General features: G+C 39.4%; 1 protein-coding gene across 1 annotated transcript in view; it reads right to left on the minus strand.

The window, feature by feature from the left end:
• TNIP3 (TNFAIP3 interacting protein 3) overlaps positions 1-16,425 on the minus strand; it is a 117,141-nt gene extending 100,716 nt beyond the window's left edge. The window contains exon 1 of the mRNA XM_059066321.2: positions 16,312-16,425. Within this exon, the coding sequence (XP_058922304.1) occupies positions 16,312-16,422 (111 nt within the window). The 5' untranslated portion in view covers positions 16,423-16,425. The remainder of the gene's footprint in view (positions 1-16,311) is intronic.
• Between the last annotated feature and the right edge of the window lie 3,176 nt (positions 16,426-19,601).

Below are 19,601 nucleotides of genomic sequence, written 5' to 3' on the forward strand. Positions count from 1 at the left end.
TATTATTTTTTCTCCATACAAAACCTCCTTAAATTTTTTTCTCCTAATCCTAGTTAATATTTAATAAATAAATAATATAAATGATTATACATGTTATGAGGGAATTTTTAAAAGGTATAAATGTGGTCTTCAATAATATCTCCTACATTTGTACAGTGCTTTCTTATATCTTATGAGATAAGTTAATCTCTTGAAGTATTAACTGGTGATTCCCCCAAACACATATGGTTCTTTGTTTCATGTAACTAATCCTTTCTTTGTTCAGTAAGAGATATTTTTCATCTCAGGGCTGAGTAAGTTTGTCATTGAATGCAAAGGGAAAAACAGTCCCTGATCAGCCTTTGAACTTCAAAATAGACTCTTCAAACTCTAGAGACCATCCTGAAAAACAAAGCTTTGAATTGCAAGAGCTAGTATTTCTGAAAGTAATATGTTTAAAAAAATTTTTTTTAAAGATTAATTCCTTTTGTGAAATTTATTTTGAAATGCTTCAAAAAGTAACATGGATTGATGGGTGAAACGTGCGGATGGTAGATGGATAGATATATGATAAACAAGTAGAGTGAAGTTTTAATAGTAAAATCTATGGGTGCACACCATAAAATCCTTTCAACTTGGCTATATATTTGAAATTTTCATAACAAAATGTTTGAGAAAAATCAGAATCAAGCCATAAAATCTTATACCATAAACAACTGACAGAAAAGAGGGTAGATGAAGAGATGGTATAACCTACTCCTTACCTCTTCCCCACCCCCTACCCCATCCCACCCAGAAAAGAGTAAAAAAAAGTATATGGCCCTGAGGAAAAATGAGAAAAGAATCAGGGGAAAAGAGCCCTGAATGTTGTGAGTCCTCTTGGGGAAACTGAGTCCAGCTCTTCTAGGGACTCATCCATCATCTATCGAACTGTCTACATTGAACATCAAAGAGCAGAGAGAGCTTTGGCTTTACCCCCTGAGATAAACCTGGGGAAGGGGCAAGTCTTGAGAATTTCTGCATAGCACACATCTGGGACTTTGCAGCGTGTCTAGGTAGGGAGGTCCTGAGACAGACACCTCAAACCCAGAGTGGTGTGGAAGCAGAGTCAGAAATTTCCTGCATTCCTGAGAAGGATGTAACAGTGGTTAACTAGGGTTTTGTGGATTTAAGAATGCTTTGCTGTCAAGTTGAGGAAAACGCAGTATTTATCACATGGATCTGAGGACAGGAGATGAGAAGAGGGGACCCGGAAGCTCCAGTGATTGCCAGTGAAGCAATGAACCAATGGAAAGTGTATAAGGAGCAGATTACACCAGTGTCAATGGCAGAGTAAGATGACGGATTATTGCAACCTGGTGCCTTCACTCTGAAGGTGCCAGAGAAACATAGGACCTCCAGATAAATTTGAGTGTTAGATGCGCAATAACTTCTTTTGTAAAAGTATGTCCGATGCAGTATTTTGTTATTTATCTGAAATTCAAACTTAAGTGGGCATCCTGCATTTTTATTTGCCACATCTGGCAACTCTACTCCACCTGCATTTTTCACAAAATCTGCATCACAGACTGTAGGTGCTGCTGTGGGGAGAAGACAGAGGAGAGAATCCCTGCATAAGGCTGCACTGAAAATATAAATTGCCTGAGAAAATGCTGAAGTGGCTGAGATTTCCTGAAGTCAACTGGATTAAATTATCTTCCAAAAGACAGGATAGGGGTCCTAGATTGAAACTAAATTCAGCTTAAAAAACGGAGAAAATTACAATTTTGCACATGTGAGTTCTGTGGTTTGAAAAATTTTATCTGCTTCAATTTGAACTTCGTAACAGTCCCGTGCAGCTGTCAGGAGAGGCATCTTTGATGTTAAGAAGGATTAAATTGAGGTTCAGAGTTGGGAAGTGACTTGCCCATGGTCATTACATGATAAGGGGGTGGCTGAACCCGTACCAGAACTCAGTCCCCCCGGCTTATTCCCCACAAAGAACCTTTTACCTATGCGAGGAGACATGAATAACATAGCTAAAGATTATTGGACAAAACATAATTTACTTTGTTTGATACAGGAGCCTGAGCCATTAAGAAATATAGTTCCGGGCTTCCCTGGTGGCGCAGTGGTTGAGAGTCTGCCTGCCAATGCAGGGGACACGGGTTCGTGCCCCGGTCCGGGAGGATCCCACATGCCGCGGAGCGGCTGGGCCCGTGAGCCGTGGCCGCTGAGCCTGCGCGTCCGGAGCCTGCGCTCCACAACGGGAGAGGCCACAGCGATGAGAGGCCCGCGTATCGCAAAAACAAAACAAACAAACAAAGAAATATAGTTCAGCAAAATTTCAAGGGAGTTGAGCTTTCTTGAGGGCTACATATGAACTGGCTTGACCTTCAAGATCATATCCAAACAAAATCTTACCAGTTCCCATCACTACTTGCCTAGAGATTAATTTCTACTGCCAATGACTGGTGGTCAGAAAAGAGAAATTTAGCCTTCGAAAATTGTAATCCTGCATTTGAACTTTTTAATGTTCTCTTCTCTGCCAGGACTTTAATCCATGATCACTCGGTATCTTTGCAAATCACTTTATTTTTATCTTGTACTCAGCTTACACTGTGTTGACTTCACCTTCATTCATGGACTCATGCTTATAATAAATATTTATTGATTATGGACTGTGTATTGGACATGTGATAAGTACTAGATGAGCAAAACAGACATGTCTTTCACGTATTTTCTGGTTTTTGAACATAAAATCTGAAGATTAGAGGGATCACTCCATTGATAATGAAATCCTTTCTGCATCATTTCATAATCACCAAGCGATCAGCCTGGAGACTTCAGGTGAAAGAGACCACTTTCTTCCTGAGACAATACATCTCAACATATCATAGCTTTAGATACTATTTTTAAATAGCAAAAATTATAGTTACATACAGTAATTAAGAAAGGGCATGTACATATAAAGATGACGTGGGAATAATGGGAGCCTACGGTGATGACTTGTGGAAACACAAGTGATAAAATAGTGTATATTGGGATTGTTTTGTCTGAAAATGAGCCTGACTCAAAGAAAATCTCTCAATATGATAGCTTGAAAAAATTGCAAATATTTACTAGCTGATCTTACTGATTTAAGAAACATTTACTTTGAAAAAGTAAATCTTCCTTACTGGAGAAAAAAAAAAAAAAGGAATAAATTATCTCACTTTTTGCTACCTATCCCAGAATCCCATAGGAAAAGATATTTATATACTTTGTGGGTCCAGCCTCACTCCCCTCACAAGTACGAAAGAAGGTAAAGAGAGTCTTAAGGCGCATTTCATCTAGATGGTAGACATTAGAATACTATGAGCCTTCTTCAGTGAGAGCTGGAAGTGCCCATTTTGCTAGTATTTTCCCCACGCCCATTAAAGAAATTGTTTCTAACCAAACTAGAAATGGGAAGGCTTGCTTGAGAAAGAAGGCTTCTTGAGGCATTAGATTCCAAAACCCATCTTAGGTTTGGAAGTCCCTACGAGAGATCCACTTTCTGTCACAAAGCTAAACAGATCAAGAATATAAAGAACACATATTTGCTAAACAACTCTTACGAATGTGTTTATTCGTGGTATCTCCCAAGCCAAGAATTTAGCTTCCTTGATAGTGTCACAAATTTACAAATCTCTGAACCCAGAAGCTGATGTTACTCTTCCTTCTGCATAATAAGAAAGACATATCTAAAGTTTTTTTCAAATGTAATTGCTGAAGTCATCTAAGTCTAGGAGAGGGCAAAGATTCCAAAAGTAAGGATAATACTTTTAGCTCCAAAAGTCTGTTTGCTAGAAGCCCTGACACTCCGAATTCATTTTCTTCTCTTTGCAGCCTCCCGGATGCCTTATGTTCGTTTATTCTGTTAAAATTATAAAATGTATTATAATTTCCACCCAGATGTCACACTTCACTTCAAGACTTGGTGGCTTCCTCCACTAACACCTGCCTCACTACTGCTGACATCTTCGAAAGGACAACCTTCATCTTCCAGTGTTCTCTAACTCCCTCTCTTGTGGAACTAGAGGCAAATCCTCCCAGCGATGGAAGAGAAAACCTTTGAATAAGAAAGTGTCCTACTCAAAAGTGTCTCTTACTTATTAACCAAGAGGAGCTTGAGTTTATTGCCTCACTTCTATCCAGCAGACAGCCATCTGTCCAACAATGGACGCCTCTCAAGTGTTAGGGAGAGTTTCTGTCTCCCTTCTTTTCTAAGAGTTTTAATTGTGTCTTTTAGAGTTCGATTTTAGCTTACAGACTTGTGTATCTGTTTTCCTGTGGTGCCTGGTGTTATACCTTATAAAATAGAGTTCAAGGTGGACAGACACAGCAAGATCTCCTTATCTGGACATATACCTGATATTCATGCATAGTGGAAGCTTTTACAATCTTTGTAATGAATGGAGGAATAATATGTCATAGATAAGGCATGGTGATATTTTGGGAAACACAACCTGGCCTCTTTATCCACTAATCTGTTTAGTTTTGAGATTTTTTTATACTTTTAGAACTACAAGACTAAAAGCTACTAGCTGAACTTAGAGATAGGAGAAAGATACATAGCTCATTTAAATGACTTCAGCCAGCCTTGCCAACTGTGAGCTTCAAACACCACAAAGTACAGCAGCTGAGTTGAGACAGGTCTTCTTGTTGCCTAAGAACTTGCTGTTTTTCCAGCCAGCTATTCAAACATTTCCCAGGGAACAGTAAACAGGTCCTCACACAACAATGCAACGTTTTTTCCTAACAAAAAAAGGATGGAAATACTCCACGATTACCACAATGGAAAATTAAATAATGGAATTCAAAGAGGAAGCCAGTAATTGTATGAGAAACACTAAGAGGACTTTGAGGCTCAAGCTAATCCCACTAGTGTAATAATAATAATAAAAATAATAGTGCTGCGTTTCAGCCCTTTACAGTTACTTACAAAATGCTTTCAGATTTTCACTCTATTTTATTTATTTATTTAACATCTTTATTGGAGTATAATTGCTTTACAATGTTGTGTTAGTTTCTGCTGTATAACAAAGTGAATCAGCTATATATATACATATATCCCCTCCCTCTTGTGTCTCCCTCCCACCCTCCCTATCCCACCCCTCTAGGTGGTCACAAGCACCGAGCTGATCTCCCTGTGCTATGCAGCTGCTTCCTGCTAGCTATCTATTTTACATTTGCTAGCGTATATATACGTCCATGCTATTCTCTCACTTCCTCCCAGCTTCCCCTTCCCCCTCCCTGTGTCCTCAAGTCCATTCCCTATGTCTGCGTCCTTATTCCTCTCCTGCCCCTAGGTTCATCAGAACCTTTGTTTTTTTTTTTTTTTTTTTTTTTTTTAGATTCCCTATATATGTGTTAGCATACGGTATTTGGCTTTCTCTTTCTGACTTACTTCACTCAGTATGACAGACTCTAGGCCCATCCACCTCACTACAAATAATTCAGTTTCATTTCTTTTTATGGCTGAGTAATATTCCATTGTATATATGTGCCACATCTTCTTTATCCATTCATCTGTCAATGGACACTTAGATTGCTTCCATGTCCTGGCTATAGTAAATAGAGCTGCAATGAACATTTTGGTACATGACTCTTTTTGAATTATGGTTTTCTCAGGGTATATGCCCAGTAGTGGGATTGCTGGGTGGTATGGTTGTTCTATTTTTAGATTTTTAAGGAATCTCCATAGTGGCTGTATCAATTTACATTCCCACCAGCAGTGCAAGAGGGTTCCCTTTTCTCCACATCCTCTCCAGCATTTATTGTTTCTAGAGTTTTTGATGATGGCCATTCTGACTGGTGAGAGATGACACCTCTTTGTAGTTTTGATTTGCATTTCTCTAATGATTAGTGATGTTGAGTGTCCTTTCATGTGTTTGTTGGCAATCTGTGTATTCTTTGGAGAAATGTCTGTTTAGGTCTTCTGCCATTTTTGGATTGGATTGTTTGTTTTTAATATTGAGCTGCATGAGCTGCTTGTAAATTTTGGAGATTAATCCTTTGTCAGTTGCTTCATTTGCAAATATTTTCTCCCATTCTGAGGGTTGTCTTTTCATCTTGTTTATGGTTTCCTTTGCTGTGCAAAAGCTTTTAAGTTCCATTAGGTCCCATTTGTTTATTTTTGTTTTTATTTCCATTTCTGTAGGAGGTGGGTCAAAAAGGATCTTGCTGTGATTTATGTCAAAGAGTGTTCTTCCTGTGTTTTCCTCTAGGAGTTTTGGAGTGCCTGGCCTTACATTTAGATCTTTAATCCACTTTGAGTTTATTTTTGTGTATGGTGTTTGGAAGTCTTCCAATTTCATTCTTTTCCATGCTGCTGTCCAGTTTTCCCAGCACCACTTATTGAAGAGGCTGTCGTTCCTCCATTGTATATCCTTCCCTCCTTTATCAAAGATAAGGTGACCATATGTGCGTGGGTTTATTTCTAGGCTTTTTATCCTGTTTCACTGATCTATATTTCTGTTTTGGTGCCAGTACCATGCTGCCTTGATTACTGTAGCTTTGTAGTATAGTCTGAAGTCAGGGAGCCTGATTCCTCCAGCTCCGTTTTTCTTTCTCAAGATTGCTTTGGCTATTCCGGGTCTTTTGTGTTTCCATACAAATTGTGAAATTTTTTGTTATAGTTCTGTGAAAAATGCCATTGGTTTTTGATAGGGATTGCATTGAATCTGTAGATTGCTTTGGGTAGTATAGTCATTTTCACAATGTTGATTATTCCAATCCAAGAACGTGGTATATTTCTTCACCTATTTGTATCATCTTTAATTTCTTTCATCAGTGTCTTATAATTTTCTGCATACAGGTCTTTTGTCTCCTTAGGTAGATTTATTCCTAGATATTTTATTCTTTTTGTTGCAGTGGTAAATGGGAGTGTTTCCTTAATTTCTCTTTCAGATTTTTCATCATTAGTGTATAGGAATGCAAGAGATTTCTGTGCATTAATTTTGTATGCTGCTACTTTACCACATTCATTGATTAGCTCTAGTAGTTTTCTGGTAGCATCTTTAGGATTCTCTATGTATAGTATCATGTCATCTGCAAACAGTGACAGCTTTACTTCTTCTTTTCATTTGGATTTCTGTGGCTAAAACTTCCAAAACTATGTTGAATAAGAGTGGCGAGAGTGGGTAACCTTGTCTTGTTCCTGATCTTAGAGGAAATGGTTTCAGTTTTTCACCATTGAGAACGATATTGGCTGTGGGGTTGTCATATATGGCCTTTATTATGTTAAGTTCCCTCTATGCCTACTTTATGGAAGTGTTTTATCATAAATGGGTGTTGAATTTTGTTGAAAGATTTTTCTGCAACTATTCAGATGATCATATGGTTTTTCTCCTTCAATTTATTAATATGGTGTATCACATTGATAGATTTACATATATTGAAGAATCCTTGCATTCCTGGGATAAATCCCATGTGATCATGGTGTATGGTCCTTTTAATGTGCTGTTGGATTGAGTTTGCTAGTACTTTGTTGAGGAATTTTGCATCTATGTTTATCAGTGATGTTGGCCTGTAGTTTTCTTTTTTTGTGACATCTTTGTTTGGTTTGGTATCAGGGTGATGGTGACCTTGCAGAATGAGTTTGGAGTTGTTCCTCCCTCTGCTATATTTTGAAAGAGTTTGAGAAGGATAGGTGTTAGCTCTTCCCTAAATGTTTGATAGAATTAGTCTTTGAAGCCATCTGGTCCTGGTCTTTTGTCTGTTGGAAGATTTTAAATCACAGTTTCAATTTCAGTGATTGTGGTTGGTCTATTTATATTTTCTATTTCTTCCTGGCTCAGTCTCGGAAGGTTGTGCTTTTCTAAGAATTTGTCCATTTCTTCCAGGTTGTCCATTTTATTTACATATTGTTGCTTGTAGTAATCTCTCATGATCCTCTGTGTTTCTGCAGTGTCAGTTGTTACTTCTTTTTCATTTCTAATTCTATTGATTTGAGTCTTCTCCTTTTTTTTCTTGATGAGTCTGGCTAATGGTTTATCAATTTTGTTTATCTTCTCAAAGAACTAGCTTTTAGTTTTATTGATCTTTGCTATTGTTTCCTTCATTTCTTTTTCATTTATTTCTGATCTGATCTTTATGATTTCTTTCCTTCTGCTAACTTTGGGGGTTTTTGGTTCTTGTTTCTCTAATTGCTTTAGGTGTAAGTTTAGGTTGTTTATTTGAGATGTTTCTTGTTTCTTGAAGTAGGATTGTATTGCTACAAACTTCCCTCTTAGGACTGCTTTTGCAGCATCACATAGGAATTGGGTCATCATGTTTTCATTGCCATTTGTTTCTAGGTATTTTTTGATTTCCTCTTTTACTTCTTCAGTGATCTCTTGGTTATTAAGTAGTGTATTGTTTAGCTTCCATGTATTAGTATTTTTTACAATTTTTTTTCCTGTAGTTGATATCTAGTCTCATAGCATTGTGGTTGGAAAAGATACTTGATATGATGTCAATTTTCTTAAATTTACCAATGCTTGATTTGTGACCCAAGATATGATCTACCCTGGAGAATGTTCCATGACCACTTGAAAGGAAAGTGTATTCTGTTGTTTTCGGATGGAATGTCTTATAAATATTAATTAAGTACATCTTTTTTAGTGTGTCATTTAAACCTGTGTTTCCTTATTTATTTTCATTTTGGATGATCTGTCCATTGGTGAAAATGGGGTGCTAAAGTCCCCTACTATGATTGTGTTACTGTCAATTTCCCCTTTTGTGGCTGTTAGCATTTGCTTTATGTATTGAGGTGCTCTTATGTTGGGTGCATAAATAATTACAATTATTATATCTTCTTCTTGGATGGATCCCTTGATCATCATGTAGTGTCCTTCTTTGTCTCCTGTAATAGTCTTTATTTTAAAGTCTATTTTGTCTGATATGAGAATTGCTACTCCAGCTTTCTTTTGATTTCCATTTGCATGGAAAATATTTTTCCATCCCCTCACTTTCAGTCTGTATGTGTCCCTAGATCTGAAGTGGGTCTGTTGTAGACAGTATATATGACTCTTGTTTTTGTGTCTTTTCAGCCAGTCTATATCTTTTGGTTGGAGCATTTAGTCCATTTACATTTAAGGTAATTATCAGTAGGTATGCTCCTATTACCATTTTCTTAATTGTTTTGGGTTTGTTTTTGTAGGTCTTTTCTTTCTCTTGTGTTTCCTGCCTAGAGAAGTTCCTTTAGTATTTGTTGTAAAGCTGGTTTGGTGGTGCTGAATTCTCTTAATTTTTGCTTGTCTCTAAAGTTTTTAATTTCTCCATCAAATCTGAATGAGATCCTTGCTGGGTAGAGTAATCTTGGTTGTAGGTTTTTCTCCTTCATCACTTTAAATATATCCTGCCACTCACTTCTGGCTTGCAGAGTTTCTGCTGAAAGATCAGCTGTTACCCTTATGGGATTTCTCTTGCATTTTAATTGTTGCTTTTCCCTTGCTGCTTTTAATATTTTTTCTTTGTATTTCATTTTTGATAGTTTGATTAATATGTGTCTTGGTGTGTTTCTCCTTGGATTTATCCTGTATGGGACTCTCTGTACTTCCTGGACTTGACTGACAATTTCCTTTCCCATATTAAGGAAGTTTTCAATTATAATCTCTTCAAATATTTTCTCAGACCCTTTCTTTTTCTCTTCTTCTTCTGGGACCCCTATAATTCGAATGTCGGTGTGTTTAATGTTGTCCCAGAGGTCTCTGAGACTGTCCTCCAGTCGTTTCATTCTTTTTTATTTATTCTGCTCTGTGGTAGTTATTTACATTACTTTATCTTCCAGGTCACGTATCAGTTTTTCTGCCTCAGTTATTCTGCTATTGATTCCTTCTAGAGAATTTTAAATTTCATTTATTGTGTTGTTCATCATTGTTTGTTTGCTCTTTACTTCTTCTAGGTCCTTGTTAAATGTTTCTTGTATTTTCTCCATTCTATTTCCAAGATTTTGGGCCATCTTTGCTATCATTACTCTGAATTGTTTTTCAGGTAGACTGCCTATTTCCTCTTCATTTGTTTGGTCTGATGGGTTTTTACTTTGCTCGTTCATCTGCTGTGTATTGCTCTGTCTCCTCATTTTGCTTAATTTACTGTGTTTGTGGTCTCTTTTTCACAGGCTGCAGGTTCATAGTTTCTGTTGTTTTCGGTGTCTGCCCATAGTGGGTAGGTTTGGCTCAGTGGTTTGTGTAGGCTTTCTGGTGGAGGGGACTGCTGCCTGTGTTCTGATGGATGAGGCTGGATCTTGCCTTTCTGGTGGGCAGGGCTGCGTCCGGTGGTGTCTTTTGGGGGTGTATGTGAACTTACTGTGATTATAGTCAGCCTCTCTGCTAATGGCTGGGGTTGTGTTCCTGTCTTGCTGGTTGTTTGGCATGGGGTGTCCAGCACTGGAGCTTGCTGGCCGTTAGGGGGAGCTGGGTCTTACTGTTGAGATGGAGATCTCTGGGAGAGCTCTCGCCAATTGATACTACATGGGGCCGGGAGGTCTCTGGTCGTCCAATGTCCTGAAGTCAGGTCTCCCACCTCAGAGGCTCAGGCCTGACACCAGGCTGGAGCACCAAGACCCTGTCAGCCACACAGCAGAAGATGAGAGGTCATATGGAGGAGAACTGAAGAGTCTCAGCCAATATCCAGTACTCACTGCCTGACATCTGAGTGAAGACGACTTGGACCCTCCAGCCATAGTGGAGCCTTCAAGATAACTTCAGATCCCAGGATAAGGACCTCCCAGATTTACAACCATACGACTCAGCAATTCCACTCCTAAGTATTTACCTCGAGGAGGAGGTGTGTGTGGAGCTACCTTCCACAGAATGGTAAGAGACCCGAGTCAAGAGGCATGAAATCAGGAGAAAATCCGAGTTGAGGCTGCAGCGTTGGTGCAGCAGTGGAGCAGCGAGGCCCGTGGCTGCTGAGCGAGTGTGTGGCTTCACTCTCCTTCACTCACTTTAGTATATTCTTGTGACAACCCATTTTAGAGATGAGAAAACAAGATTTCAATAATCAAAATTTTATTTTGATAAAGAAATAGCTTAACTTTCTAAAAAGGGAAATAAGGAAACGGAAACTAGATCTTCTGTTTTTTTCAACAAATGTGGTTACAAAAAACGTGTGTCAACTTACTGTACTTTCCAAGAAGTTTCATATTACTCTCTCAACATTTTGAAACATTTTCCCAAAGCTTTTTGCCTGGAGAAGAATGTCCAGAGCTAGAATTTTTATCCAGTTACTGGGAAATCTTCCCTCAGCTGCTACCAAAGTTATTAAAAGCCAATTTCTAGTGCTGTCTCAGTTAAAATCAGAAAAGCAAAATAGAATCTAAACACAAGACAATGCTCTTAAGCAAATTCAGTTATGGTATATCTTCTTAAAAGTTGGACACTTTTCCTTCCCATTCCCAAGTGACACCCTTGTTTCCAAGCATTACTGGAATGTATTCGTTTGTCCAAGAAATACATCTTAAGCCTCCTATCACTTTCTTTTGTATTTGAAGACATACAATTACAGCTTCATAAATTAATGTTCATATATTAATTTTCTCATAGTATTAAGACCATGTCTTGGTTTAGTGTAACTTCCATTTAACACCCATTTTGGAATTGAATATTATTCTCACTTAGAAAAAATTTTGTCCTTTGCCTATAAGACTTTCAATGCCTTCTGTTCACCAGCTTTCTACTTCAACTCTTCCGGAATATTAAAACCTGCTTTCATACTGATGGAGTTCCTCATGTTCATCAATAATGTTTTCCTGTTTCCTCAAAGCAATGAGTCAGTCTGCACATGTTCTCTTATAGTAATTCTCCCTCTTTACTTATTCTTGGCAAGGATAGAGCAAAAGGGGAACATGACATATGTCTCAGGACTTTTCATTAAATCATATTTCTTTTGTTCAGCCACACTCTTCCCATCTCATAATGTCATAAAGAAATTCATTTCCTCTTCCTGGAAAAGGAGGCTACCTTACTGTTCTTATGCTTACTTCCTCCAGTGGAAAAATGAGACATGCCCTCCACAGTTCTTCTGTCATTGGCTCACCCTTGTCTTACCCCAAAATATTTTTCCTGTACTTTTTAAAGTTCCATCAGTATCTCAGTGAGAATGCAACTGTTTTTGTTTGTTTTGAATGTAGGATTTACTTCTGCAGAGTGCTATTGTAAACAGCAATTCAGCAGAGCTTCCAGCTGGAAACTAAGCTGTGTTTACTTAAGGAATCAAATATTTTAAGATACTTCAGATGACAATTGAGGAGGAGATGCCAGAAGTCCGTGAGATAAAGAGAAACTTCCAGGGATTTTTCCTGGGAGACCTTACCCTCAAAGAGAGAGTAAAGACACAATAGCTTGATCCAATGGTGATGCTTTAAGCCAGAAAGGAGGGTTTGCTCTGACAATAGCATCATTCCTCATACCAGCTTGAACTTGGGCCCAGTCACTGAATGATTCTTATGTGAGGGAGGGGAAATTAAGAGCAGGATATATAGGGCAACCCAGACAAATCTGGGTTTAGGTCCAGAAACCAATTTCTACTAGCTGTAGGACCATGAGAAAGTGATTTAGCTTCACTGAACCTCAGTTTCCCCATCTGCAGAAGGATGAAAGTCAATAAGACTGTTACACATATTTCTGGCAAACACTGGATGTGTAAAGTAGCATTGGGGGCCTGTGTAGCTAAAGTTGGAAAAGAAAAGTTCTTTCCATTGAAATGGAGAGAGCAATAGCATTTAACTGCATTTGGGCTCTGGAGAATATATCCAAATATTAGGCTTACTTGTCACAGTGAGTGGTACCACAACAATGCCACCGAGAGTGGTACAGCTGACATCTAGAAGCAGCAGTGATAGGTCGGCATCTGAGGATCACTGGCAGTCAAAAGCTTGAGGATGAGAAACTGGGCTTCTAAGTGTATATTCAATATTCCCCTGTAGACTTTGAGAATTATTTGTGAAGGGATTCTGGAGATAAGTTGATTTTGTATATCTAGTTTTCTCATAGTGCATGAAAACAAACATGTTGCATAACACTGGTACCTTCTAGAAAAACCTATGTTGTGATACTTTACACATTCATGTGACACTTTATACCCCATCCTCAGGACGTCCATGACTGGTGGGGAAGACATGTCTATACATAAATGATTACAAAACCAAGGTGATAAAGCCTATGAATGAGGTATAAAGGAGGTATTTATTTAAGACAGAGAAAAAGGGGGCAGGAGAACTCAGTGGGGCTAAAGAGTCATGAAATGTTCAAACCTTGGCATAAAAGATAGTTCATCCAATGGGCAAGGAGACAAGGGTTTCCATGAAGAATAAACAGCATGAGAAAAGGCATAGTACATGAAACTGCATGGTCTGTTAGAGGACTGTGGGATGGTGGGACATGGGTGCATTTTTGGAAGTGGGAAATGGAGAGTGGAAAAAAAGAAAACATGTAGTTTTAACAGGAAAAATACTGAACTCACCTTTGGAAATGCTGAGTGAAGTTGATATGAGTATAGAAAAGAACTTGACCTTTAGTAGGTGTATGTGTCGGAAGTCATCAGCCTATATTTTGTAGTTTAGTGAGCCAATGATTACGGACAGATCCCTGGGTGACACTAGTGTAACACGGGCAGGTGATGAAAGAGACGTCAGTGAAGGTGAGTGAGAAGAAAAGATCAGAAGGAAAAAGGAGGGTGTTCAGGGATACTTTTACAGATGTAAATGGAGAAAGACATTTTAAGAAAGTTGAATTAGTGAATAGTATCAAATGCAAATGGGAGGACAAGTGAAAAATCAGATGCAAAATGACTGTGGATTTATCAGGGTAGAGCTTATTAGTGGTGTGATAAGGGGCTGGAAAGTCTTGGACGTCATGATCAAAAAGCTTGGCTATGATGTATTAGAGTGAGTTAGAACATTACCCCTAAAATTGGGGTGAGGGAGGGATAAATTAGGAGTTTGGGATTAACAGATACATAGTACTATATGTAAAATGGATAAATAACAAGGACCTACTGTATAGCACAGGGAACTATATTCACTATCTTATAATAACCTATCATGGAAAAGAATCTGGAAAAGAATATATACATATCACTTTGCTGTACACCTGAAACTAACACAACATTGTAAATCAACTGTACTTCAATACAAAGTTAAAAAAATAAAATAAGATCATACTTAATGGTGAGAAAGAAAGAACATTACCCATAAAATAATATGAGGTCTCATAAATGTTTAAAGTTGAGGAGAATCAAGCTGGCAAGAGGTGATGGAGAGATTGAAGATGAAGATTTAGGAGCCCAAACACTCTTTAGTGACTGGTCTTATTAAGTGGTCTTCACTGCTACTCAGCAACTCATTTTAGTTTTGCACCTCTCTCCTGTCTCTCAGTCTCTCAATGGCCATTTCATATCTTCCATTATGTTAACCACTGGACTTCACGTTTACCCTCACATTCATTCTCTGTAGATGTCTTTACCTCACGCTTCACAAGGAAAATAAAAAACATCAGCCAGGTACCTGTTCTCCTTTGCCTGTATATGTATCGGAAAATGAGCCAATTTCATCAACAAAGTGATGGGGAAACAGTATCTTAAAGAGAGGTAGACGTTCCAGTTAGGTCCCCAGAACAGAGTGAGCTAATTTCCAAGAGGGTAGCAATAAGGATGGAGAAGAGGTCTTTACCATATAAGGAGGAATCCAGAAAACAGAACGAACGGAATGGAGAGGGAAGTCAGTCAAATGAGTCTTGGGGGCTGATAATCAGAGAATAAGCAGATCAGGGTACTGGAGGGGATTCAAATTCTCATCATTAAATTTCTTTCCGGGATTAGACAAGATGGCCACTACAAAAAAGCACACATTTCGTGAAGGAAGGAAGCCTTAACTGGGAGTTAGAGGTATGTGTATGGGGGTGGGAATGAGAAGAGAAGAAAGAAAAGGGGAGGAAAGCCTCCTTGCCCCTCATCTTTAGCAGAGTCATTTCTTTTTTTTTTTTTTTTTTTTTGCGGTATGCGGGCCTCTCACTGTTGTGGCCTCTCCCATTGCGGAGCACAGGCTCCGGACGCGCAGGCGTAGCGGCCATGGCTCACGGGCTTAGTTGCTCCACGGCATGTGGGATCCTCCCGGACCAGGGCACGAACCCGTGTCTCCTGCATCTGCAGGCGGATTCTCAACCACTGCGCCACCAGGGAAGCCCAGCAGAGTCATTTCTAACTTGGAAAAGAAATACTTCTTTTTTAGGGAGAAGTGGGAAGAAAACACCCCATACTATTTGGTCATTAAATGAATGAAAGAGTTACAGGAATATCCACAACATTATATTAAGTGAAAAAAGGTGAGTCTAACAAAACAGGGTGTGCGTGTGTGTGTGTGTGTGTGTGTGTGTGTGTGTGTGTGAGACAGAAGGAGACACACAGACAGACCCCAAATGCTGAGAGAGGCTCTCTAGGATCTGTGGGCTTGCAGGGGATTTCAGAGGCTGATACATGTTTGGTGAGGCCTGAGGCTTATACAATTCCAGGACCTCCTTTAAGAGAAAAAGATGCAAATCTGTGAATGCTAATTAGTTACAAAAGTAAATATTTGTTTAGGGGAATCCAAGCTTGATTAGCTCCCCAATAAATCTGTCTCTACATGATTTTTATAGTATTCTCTATGCTTAGTATAGCTTTTCCACAATGAGCATGAATTACTTTTGGAACTAAGAACCAAAGCAGAAGTTATGTAAATGTTTTTAATGTCAGCCATGCTCTCTAATTTACTTACATTAGGTCTCTTTTGAAATGATCGTTAGGACGCTTTCTACCCAGGAGGGCTGCAGAGCTTAAGAGTTTATGTTGTCATTTATGATGTATTTCTAGAAAGTCATGCACAAAATTCTTAGCTTGAGCTTACCCTTGAATTTTATTTGCTTACATAAAGCACCATAGACAAATATCCTAAAACAAGAGGAAGGTCAAAGTCAAACAACTTCTCTAATCAGGAAAATCTTGTTCTTTCATCAAAAAAATGGACGTGAGTTGTGCAGACTTTCATAACCCAGTGTAAGTGGGTTTACAAAAACGAGGTTAGCGCCTCCCAGTAAAAGAGCTGTTGCTGCATTAAGCATTCTTTCTTGCGGCTTGAGCTCTGCTTCCCCTGGTATCACGCTTTAAACTGGAAGGAGCTTCTGCTGAGTGTTTCCTTGCTAACAGGAAGTGACTGTGCATGAGAAGTTGGTACTGGTTCACTCTGTCCTCTCAGCCATCAAGGAAGTGCATTACTGTAAATGATTTGGGGACTGTCCCCATGCATTCTTCTCGGTGAACACGCTGCTGAAGGGTGTATTGAGAAAACGTCGGAAGAAGATGTTTTCTTACCTTCACAGAACATGGACTTCTGTGACTCGGCATTGGACCCGGGGTGACCCCTCTGGGATCAGGAGAAACATTCCTCTCAATCAGATCGCAGATTTTATTATCCAGCTCCATGCTTTCACATCTGCCCAGGGGACATGGGAAAGTCACGTTTTACAAAGGTAATTAAAAATGATTATAATTTTGTGAATGATGTGGAGGTGTTATTAGTGTATGATACCCCTCTAAAATCTCCAGTTCTCTAATTTCATTTTGTATTCATTAGTTGCTGCCACTAGAGAACTTTAAAGAGTATTGGAGTTTAATTTTCACTTACTTGCACATTTATTCTAAGTAATCAAGTAAGATACAGGCAAGTTTAGGGATTTTCACAGTCTGATAACGATGACCAGAACTGAGCACTCCCAGTAAGCCTGGTGCTTTACATCCATTTTCTTTTTCAGTGGGTACAACAATCCATTACCATAGTCAGCATTACCTGCGTTATACAGATGATCAAACTCAGGCTTAGGAAGTTAACTAACTAACCAATTTATGTGAAATCACGCTGCAGAACATTGGCAGGACCAAGATCAGACTCAGACCTGTAGGGTTCTATGGCCTGTCTCTTGGCTATGTTTGCTGTATGTCTTCAATTAAACTGAGAACAAATCCCTAAGGCATTGTTTGCCACCAAATGGAAATATTATATTAGAGTCAAAGAGTATCTGGAAGTTACCTTACAAAGAACTTAGCCCAACTTGCATCATTTATCTGAGAACAAGAATGAATTGCTTACATTCTCATGACTATTAACAGGTAACATCAAAATTTAAATCAGATTTTCTGACTCCAGTCCATGTTTCTTTCCACTATATCATGTTGGCATGATGGAGAAATCTTCTCATTAAAAACACAATTCCGGAGAAAAATGCATTCATTTTGTGATTTTTCTTTACATATATATATATTTTTTGCCTTCCTCATCATTTTTCATCCCTTAAAATCAACCCCTTGGACTGGGGTAGGAGTTTTTTCAGGAATACTTCTTAAAGTTGTCTCCAAGTAAAATAAATATGTAGGTGGATGACCTAATTGCATGTCCACGTGGCAGAGGTCGCTTGGGCTGTCTGCCCAACCCTCTACCTTCTTTGAGAGTGACTCCCAGGAAGAGGCTCTGACAGACATGCTTGCTGACACTACTTGACGTCACTGGTTTGGTTATAGCTGATTGGACCAAGCGTAAACGACTGATTCCAGCTTGGCCAATGAGATTCTCTTCTGTGTGTAGAGGGAGCCAAGGATGAAGCAGCTGGGTGGGGAAAGGCAGAGCTATGAGATACAGTCTTGGCAATTTTCTAGTCCTGAATCAACCCTTTCTAAGGCATAACTGCCTTCCTACCCTTCTATTCTACTAATCATCCCATATCTTTATAATGAATTATCTCTGTCTTTTTTTTTTAAGCTAGGTTTTTGGTGTCTGTTATTTGTAATAGAAAAAAAACCCTCTAAATAATACAACTTAACCCTCATATTTCTATTTATTCTTTCTCTTGGGCTGTGAAATATCTGTACCTCACGTCCCACATATGATGCCACCATATACAACAAACTAATGGGTGTACAGTAAAACCCTTCATGGCCCAAAAGTTTGTATATGTGTAGCACTGAGTTTGGACCTATCCTCAAGGTTTCCCACAACCCTCTGAGAAGAGTCACAAAATTCCTTTAATAACTGCCCCAAATCCTTCAGGTTAATTAGATTCTCAATTAATTGTCTAGTCCAATGGAATTGGACTAGACCGAATGTTAACCCCCTGAGGCAGCTTGCTGACTTATTCGGAACCACACTTACCTGCCAAGAGGTCACAATACTTTCCGGTACTACATTCCTCTGTTGCAAACATGTTACTGAGCCCAGCCCCCGGAGGGGATCGTTTTCATACGACCCACTGTGACCTCCAAGTCTCCAAATGATCGGGCTTCCTTGCTATGTTTCTGAGCTCATCGTCCACTCCCCTCTGCCCTGTCTTTTAAAAAGGCACACTTGCCCCATCACAGTTTATTGAACATGCCAAGCACGCTTCCCACACTGGCGCTTGGCGTTTGCTATTTCCTCCACATGTCTTGCTCACCCCATGTCATTCAGGGCTTGTCTCAAACGTTACTTTATCAAGAAAGCCTCTGCTGACAAACCCATCTAAAATAGCTTTCTCACACCCATCACTAATGGCCCTTAATTCTGTCTAATTTTCTCAGAATTTTTTATTATCTTGGTTTCTTATTTGTTTACTGATCTTCTCCCCACCCTCACATACATGCCCCATGAAAGAAGGGTGTTTGCCTGCTTTAATTCACTGCGCTTTCTTGGCACATAGTATGACCTCCCTCAATAAATATTTGTTATTGAATAGAAGTGACTCTGTGATGAAATTTAATTCAAAACATTAACTCAAATCTAACAGTACATTAGATGCTTATTTTAAATGTATGCAAATAACCTCAAACTCACAGGACTGAAAAAGTGGAGGCACAAATCGTTAAGCATGGAAACATTAATGGCAGCTATAGAACGGGCACTTGAGCTTAGTTATTACTGCCTTCATGGCTGCCTTGTGCTTTTCTCCTTGAATTATGTGCCTTCTTCAATATTCCTCAATAGTTCATTGAGTATCCACTATTGCAGGGTCCTGACTTTTTGCAGGAATAATCACAATCCACGATGAGGCTCAAACTGTTTCGTGGTGAACCTGCTTAGCGGCCAACAGCCACCTTTTCCTTTCTTGTTGGGACAAGTGAGTGAATGTTCTGTCTCAGAGCAGGGGCCCTGCTCCCTCTTTTGTGAGTGGGGTTCACACATGTCCCTGAGAACAATAGCCAAAGAGCGAGGGGCCCTTGTGGGGCTTGTGGGTTCCTGAACTTGGAGCAGCGTGGTGACCACAGCTTCGGTGACTTTGGCCAGCCTAGAAAGAGGAGAAGTGAAGGCAAAGAGGAAGAGAAGCACATGGTGGTGAATGGAGGGGGGGAAGCTTCCAGTCACACCTATGGAGATGGTGCATCTCGGCACCTAGGAACCCAGCTGGGAGCTGCAAGGACAGGGGAGGGATGGAGCTCCAGTGATTATATCTCAGTCAGGACTCAGGGCTTCTTTGTCTTCTCATTGCCACTGTCACAGCCATTGTCCCAATAAAGAGTGTGCCTCAGAACTTACATATGAAGCCTCTGAAAGAAGCATTATGTTGCAGAAGAAAGTAGAAACTGAGTTTTTTAGGGTTGAACATAACAGTGGGACCTTGGGTGAGTCCCGCATCTTC

The sequence above is a fragment of the Kogia breviceps genome, chromosome 6 (assembly GCF_026419965.1).
Source record: "Kogia breviceps isolate mKogBre1 chromosome 6, mKogBre1 haplotype 1, whole genome shotgun sequence".
In the NCBI taxonomy this organism is placed as follows: Eukaryota; Metazoa; Chordata; class Mammalia; order Artiodactyla; family Physeteridae; genus Kogia; species Kogia breviceps.